At 52.6% G+C, this 7,281-nt stretch overlaps 1 protein-coding gene across 1 annotated transcript in view; it reads right to left on the bottom strand.

Moving 5' to 3' along the window:
* Positions 1-2,036: 2,036 nt before the first annotated feature.
* Positions 2,037-7,281, bottom strand: part of PHACTR4 (phosphatase and actin regulator 4) — a gene marked incomplete at its 3' end in the record, with an annotated part of 18,290 nt that continues 13,045 nt past the window's right edge. Inside the window, 8 exon segments of the mRNA XM_010017981.1 lie at positions 2,037-2,113; positions 2,816-2,953; positions 3,701-3,762; positions 4,685-4,740; positions 5,304-5,358; positions 5,361-5,444; positions 6,037-6,260; positions 6,836-7,270. Coding sequence (XP_010016283.1) covers positions 2,037-2,113; positions 2,816-2,953; positions 3,701-3,762; positions 4,685-4,740; positions 5,304-5,358; positions 5,361-5,444; positions 6,037-6,260; positions 6,836-7,270 — 1,131 coding nt within the window.

Genomic DNA, 7,281 nt, shown 5'->3' on the forward strand with positions numbered 1-7,281 from the left:
GGCAGGAGGCGCATGCGCGGTGGGGCGCGCTAAGCCCGCTGCTCGGCGCCGCGAAGTAGCATCGCGGGGAGTAGTTTTATATAAAAGACTCCTAAAATACTTTTATTCCATAATTAAAATCTGATGGGGAGGAGGCCGGTGGACAACGCGGTGATGTCAGTCGACAGGCGCGCTGGGCGGGGGTAGCTGTGAGCGGAAGGGACCGCCTCCTGGGGTGACCTTTGTTAAGCCTCTTTCACCCATCTGGTGAAATGGTCACATTTCGGAAGAGATAAAAAGGAACAAAGGAAAATTTCACCCTGATTTAGGAGAGGAAAACGCAGTTCAATAGGAAGCACTGATTCCTCTCACAGCTTCCCCACTTAAAACGTTTTTAGAAGGCAACAATCAGTTCCTGGTTCTGGAATCTGTTAACCAAGCTTAGACAGGCTCAAGATGATGTGTTAATGTCACAGTGGGGGAGGGAATGGTTTATACATTAAATCGTGGGGGTTGTCTTCTTTTTTTGTACAAAAAGATGCAGCATAGGTCAATCTCTATACAATTCCCTTCCAGGACAACGAACTGTTGGTCAGTAGTGATTCAGGACATGAAGGACATGACAGAGACGCAAGGAAAACCATTAATGTTCCCAATCCCATGCCAGGTCAGCATCTGCGCAGGAATCTGTACACAGCTAATATACACATGTGCTTCCTAGAGCACATCCACTCGCCATTCCTCAGCTTTCTAACACTAGAGCTGCCTTTTTCCTTCCTCTTCGTCAGGAGGAGGACATGAAGGAATTGCATTCCCAAAAGGAGGATGTCCAGCTGAGAACTGGGGCTGGGGAATGACCCCCTTGGTTCCCATGCGCATGGTCTCCTGGCAGGGATGCTGGCGCCAGAGCAGAGGTTTATTGCTGAGCCACACGAGGTATAGTGTTCAGTTCCAGCCTGATGGCACGTGAGACGGGTTTGTTCCAGTGAAATGCTACATTCAGACAGGATTCCCCTTGCCCTGGCCGAAAGCCCTTGTCTGGATAGGATGATTTCAAGGCAAACGGTGGAAGAGCCGAGGTTTCACCCTCGCTGTATTGCCTCGGAGAGGGACACAGAGAACTTCCAGGTCCTCTTGGGTCTCTTGCTCCCTTCTTGGAAGATTATGGCCGATGGTACCTGAAAGCCAAGGGAAAAATCATAGAGTCTCAGCCTGGTTTGTGTTGGAGGGACCTTAAAGCTCCTCCAGCTCCAACCCCTGCCCCGGGCAGGGACACCTTCCACTAGAGCAGGTTGCTCCAAGCCCCTGTGTCCAACCTGGCCTTGAACACTGCCAGGGATGGGGCAGCCACAGCTTCTCTGGGCACCCTGTGCCAGTGCCTCAGCACCTTCACAGGGAAGAGCTTCTGCCTCAGAGCTCATCTCAGCCTCCTCTCTGGCAGGTTAAAGCCATTCCCCTTGTCCTGTCCCTACAGGCCCTTGTCCAAAGCCCCTCTCCAGGTTTCTTGTAGCCTCTCTAGGTATTAGAAGGCTGCTACAAGGTCTCCCTTAAAAAGCCAAGTGTCATCCTTGGAACTCAGGTTAAATGCTTACCAAGGCACTGCAGATGGTAAACTCAATTATGTCTAAACTCCCAGCCCTCACTGAAGCCATTAACATCGAACAATTTCACCTCTGCCTTCAAAGGCTCTTGTGCTCTGCAAGTGCTCATTTTACCCACACAGAGCAACTGCTGGGGGGAAGGAGTTACTCTGGGCCATGATCCACAGGTTACTTCACAGCTACTCTCCAAACTAAGTACCAGGGTGTTGTGTGGCTGCTGCACGTCTCTAGCCCCAGGAAAGCACACTCCAGCTGCACTGCCAGTTTCCAGTATTGAAGCCCTGGTTTCAGGAAGAACAGCCCATTTCATGTCTGCTACTCCTCCAGTGAGCAAACAGCACCCAGGAAGAAGGGGACATTCCATCTCCATCTGTTCTACAGGTCATTTTGATAAGGTTTTAATGTCTTGCCTCTCAGCACTGACTGAAAGTAAGCGAGGAAGGTGTTCTCACTCACCTCGTGAACTGCTTGCTGTCCTCATGGACTTCCATTTCACAGCTCTTAAACTCATTCAGCTCCTTCCTGATGGCAGCCTGCAAAAGAGGGAGAGATCCCTTTTATCTCCTGCTAACGGTGGAGATAACGGTGCATCCATCTGTTCCCCTCTCTTCCACCTCAAGTGAGCTCACGCATGGCAGGAAGGTGCTGTACCTCCAAACACCCCTGCTCGGGGCTGATCACCTTCCAGTGGTAAGGAGTTAAGAGCCCTTTGGATAATGCAGGGCTGAGCTCCACACCTCCTTTGGTAAAGGAAGGAGCTCAGACTGCAGCAGCCACCCCAGCATTTGCAGCCCGTTCACACTAGGCTGAGCCTCATCTGCCCAACCTCCTCCATACTGATGGCTGGGCAGTCCCCACAAGTGGCCAGGGAAGACTAGAACTCATGGTTTCCCTGCCAGCTTCATGCCTAGGCCTGCTTCAGCCTGAAGGAACAGCACCCTCTGACCAAGCTCTGCACCTTGCACCCTCTTGTATCACTGGGAATCCAAGTGGACCAAGTCCATACTGCATGGACCATGCCCATGTGGGCTCCACTGCACTGTGGATGGGGCCTGAAGCAGGGCTGGGTACAGCACGCATGGGCGAAGGGACACTGGTGCTGCTTGGTGTGGTGGCAGAGGGAAGGATGAAAAGGGGAAGCAAAAGAAAGAGAGCAAATCTCCTTGGCTGTTTTGCATGGAACACCCGGATCTAGCTCCCCTCCTCACACCTAGGGACAAGATACTCCTTGTTACCTTGTCGGCTGGCGTTAGCTTTGTCCATGGCTTATCTGCTCGCCGGTCATAGTCTTGAGCATCTGTTACTTCCACATATTCATTAAACCTCAGGATCTTCCTGGCCTGCAGCTCTGCCACTGTAGGCCTTTGGCTAAGCTGAACACCAGCAAGAACAAAGAAAGTGAGTTGGTGCCTTGTCCACAAAGCAGTTCAGGACTCAGCATTCCCAGCAAAACTAAACCCATTTCCCTCACTGGGCCTGAACCACAGGCACTGCTAGGTCCTGCCTGGGAGCGCACAAACCCTCCTACAGCAAGTGCCATCTCGCTTGCATCATGAGGCCAGGCTAGGGCAGAACCAAGGCCACACTGCTAAGGAGAACGATGACACCAAGGGCTCTGGGAACAGGGTGAGCCCTGTATGATACCCATTCCCCACGTCAGCCATGGCAACACTCACATTTCACACCTCCGAGAGAAAGTTCTTCTCAGCCACAAAGAACAGCCACAGGTAACTTGGATGTTATAGCTAAAAGCAGCTTTTGCTCTGCTCAGCTTCTCCCACACTGCTGTTGGATTATAGAAATGGATGGTGGGGAGCCTGGAGTGGAGTTGTGGCCACTGAAGTACTGTGTTAGCATGGCCAGGCCGGCCCCAGCAGGCCTGTCCAGTGCCAGGTGCCCAGGTTAGTTCTTCTCTCACTGACAAGCACGGTCGCGGTGCCAATGGCTCACCATTGGTGGCAGTTCCACATTCCAAAGCCACTGCAGTCTGAGGGCACTGGGGACACTTACACAAGAGCCCCGTGACTTCCCCCCCAGCAAGGAACCTCCGACGTGCTCACACCCAGCACCAGCCCCGCCAGCTCTGCCAGATGGTGCTCACGGCACGGGGCCAGCAGTACCTTTCTGGTGAGCCTGCGCTTGATCTCCCGCTTCTCAGCCTGACGGTCAGCTTCATTCTTCGCTGCCAAGGGGAAAGAAAGAAATGATACAGCTTTCCTGTAAGACAGAGCCTTTGAAAAGCACTTTCTGGACTTGAACAAAGGAGAGTGTTGAGCTACGTCGGGTTATCGCCATGCCCGAAAGCTCGCCGTAGTGTATGTGTGCTTTGTAGATGTACAGAGCACGGTCCAACTCCACACCCCCCGCCTGCCAGTGGCAATGTGGGTCCTTCCTCAGGAGAACTGAGTCATCCTCCCTGGCCCTGTGTTAAAAATTAATGGCCATATTGTCCAAATACAGCCAAGGCGCTCTGCAGACTGCTCCCCCAAAGCTACCCTACTAAGAGGTGAAAGAGAATAACAGCACAGATAAATAGCTTAAATGGAAACTTCCTGAACTGACATTTCCCTTTCCTCTAGATGTTTATTTAAAGCTTTTGCAGAGCAAGCTATGGCCAAAAGAAACACCACTGACTGAGCAATGAACTGCTGCTTTTTGGATCATGCAATACAATGCTGTAATGTCTGGACCACAAATTCAAGTCCAGCCCAAACAAAAACACCTTTCACAGTCCTGCTGGGTAACATCAGAGTCTTAATCAGTTCACAGACTTTCCCCTGAGGTGGCAGGCACAGGACATGGAGACTTTCTATAACGTGATGCTTTGAACTGTATTGCTTGGTACCACTGCTAAGGTCTGAATTTAAGCCAGAACTGGTTTCTGATAGTATCAAAGTACTGGGTGAAAACATAGTGGAACTGCTTTACTACAGCCACACCAAAGCACAGCCCTCCATGGCTGCCTCCTCCAGTTCCTTTACTACAGCCAAGCAAAGCACAGCCCTCCATGGCTGCCTTTCAAGCAGGTTCCAGGTACACCTGGACTACAGTGTTAAAGGCAAACTTCTTTTATACTGAAGGAGCACTGAAGGAGCATTACTCACGTTGAAGTATGTTCCTCTGCTCCAGTTCCTCCGCGGTCGGTCTCTGACTTAGTCGCCTAAAGAGAAGCATGACAAGTGCATCATCAGTAGGGGATGAAGACCACAACTGCTTGGTTTCGGTGCACTGGAGAGCCTTTTCAGCCCCCTCCTTCACTGCTGCCATGATTTGCACTTTCCCACTCAAAGCCACAGGCACAGCTTTGGAAAGTGCCTCTGGAAAGCTCAGAGGAGCAGGGAGCTCAAGCAGGCAGCACAGCCTGGGCCATCAGCAGCCCCACTGTAATCCACCACCCAACACATCACAGCGCTCAGCTTGCACCTACCCACGTCTTTCTACACCATCTTGTTTTATGACAGTAATGCTCCTGTGTCCCTTGAGGTTTTCCCCTCCCCGTCCATCTAAGCTCTGGAAAGCAGGGCCTGTCAGGGGATACTGCTCAGCTCCAGGAGGAACTTCCATAACTGAGGAGGAAAAGCCTCCCAGCCCTGATCCAGCAGCAATGCCCAACCACCCATCACATCCCAGCACAGGCTGCTTGGATAAAGCAGGAGCTTTGTCCAGTCCCACCCCACACACAGCCAACAGCTCAAACCTAACCCCCTCCTCCACTCTTCATACCTGATCAGCGTCGTCCCAATCTGGTGCCGGATTTCATTCCACTCCTCCTTGCTCTAACAAGCTTCTCCTCCTGTGGTGTGGTTGTGTTCCCCAGCTTTATAGCCAGCGTGTCTTTCCTCTTCACTTTGTTAGCCAGCGTGCCTGGGGGGAGGAAGAGCAGTAGGATGGGACTGAAGCCTGCAGTGCCTCAGCACAGCAAGAGCAGCCATGTGCCCTCTCCCCTGAAGCTGACTTTCCCCACTCTCCACACTCCAGCTCCAGAGCTGGTCACAAAATGAGCCTGATGCCCACATGTTCACCTGAAGGGCTGGGACAGCACAAGCCATCTGCACCTGGAGGGGGTGCATCACAGCAGATGAGCTGTGATGGCTCTAAAGCCTTTGAAAAAGTGAGGAAGGGGACATGTGGAACATCATGAAACCCACAACAGCTGCTTTGAAGCACTGTGAGAACCAGCTCTTTGATCCAGATCTCAATCCAGCAGACATGAGCTCAGCAGAGATAAAGCTGGGACAGCACAAGCCATCTGCACCTGGAGGGGGTGCATCACAGCAGATGAGCTGTGATGGCTCTAAAGCCTTTGAAAAAGTGAGGAAGGGGACATGTGGAACATCATGAAACCCACAACAGCTGCTTTGAAGCACTGTGAGAACCAGCTCTTTGATCCAGATCTCAATCCAGCAGACATGAGCTCAGCAGAGATAAAAAGCCAGCTGCAATGTCAAAGCCTTACTGTTATGGCTTTCATCTTCTTCCTCATCCTCATCATCTTTGTACAGGATGGGCCCCTCCGAGTCAGAGTCGCTCATCCCTTCATCTTCTTCCTGCTCCTCTGGCAGAACCTGGGGTACCAGTTTGGGGATGACTGTGACAGATGGCACATCTCCAATATACACACGAGGACCCAAATTCTGCTCCTCTTCCTGGTCATCTTCTTCCTCTTCCTCATCGTCTGGACTAACGAGAAGCACACTATTACATCTCAACACACATCCAGAGACGCAAGAGCCACCCCAGGATCCTGCACCATTCCCTCCCTCCAAAGTGCAGGGAGAGGAAATGCAGAGGCAGGTCCTCTGAAGAACCAAACAGCCCCTTCACCCCCCAATCTTTGGGACTTGAGGTTCAGCTCTGTTGTAATACAAGATAGTTCTTCTCCCACTTCAGTTTTGTAGAATGAAAGGCTAAGCAAGGCCACAAATGGATGGAATCCAGGACCTCGTTTTGTCTTGGTGCAATTAAAGAGAGGCCAGGCCTGGATTCCTGGCATCAGCCTGTGTTTGTGCTCTGGAACCTACTTCCTTCTGTGAGCAAGAAACTCACGGAACCAGGGTTAATTCCATGGGGAAGATGCAGTGGCCCCCAGGAGGCTGAAACACAGATTCCACCAGGCAGAATGGTTTCTAGCCTGTTGCAAGAAAGCAGAGAAGAAACCAGCCCTGCCCACAGCCCTCCTCACCATCACAGCCCCACAGAGCAGGCAGGACCCCACGTGCAGGGTGATGTTCCCTGCACATGCAGCAGGTACTCACACTTTCAGCATCTCGATGGTGACAGGCAGGGACCTCGTCCTGCCCAGGGTGCCATTGTCTTCTCCAAAGCCATCATTCTCAAAGAGCAACGAGTGAGCCCTGTGTGAGCCCTCTGCAGGTGGGGTGACGGGCAGAGGGCTGGCCAGAGCCTGCTGGATACGGATGTGCAGCGGGATTTGGGGCAGGCGAGGCAGCATGTGAGGGTCACCAAACCCCTGCTCTGCCGTCCTCTTCGCTGCTTCCAAGGACCTGAACTCTTCAGGAGGAGGAGGAGGAGTCTCTTTGGGTAGGTCCAGGGAGCGCGGAGGGTCCAACACAGGGGTGGAGGCAGGCAGGGGCATACGTGGAGGTTCAGGGGGTACGTGTGTGGGCAGTGGGGGTGAAGGGGAGGGGGGGGGGTAGGCAGAGGTGACGTGCATCGGGGGCAGTGCAGGGCGGGTTGTTGG

The sequence above is a fragment of the Nestor notabilis genome, unplaced genomic scaffold (assembly GCF_000696875.1).
Source record: "Nestor notabilis isolate BGI_N333 unplaced genomic scaffold, ASM69687v1 scaffold29077, whole genome shotgun sequence".
In the NCBI taxonomy this organism is placed as follows: domain Eukaryota; kingdom Metazoa; phylum Chordata; class Aves; order Psittaciformes; family Psittacidae; genus Nestor; species Nestor notabilis.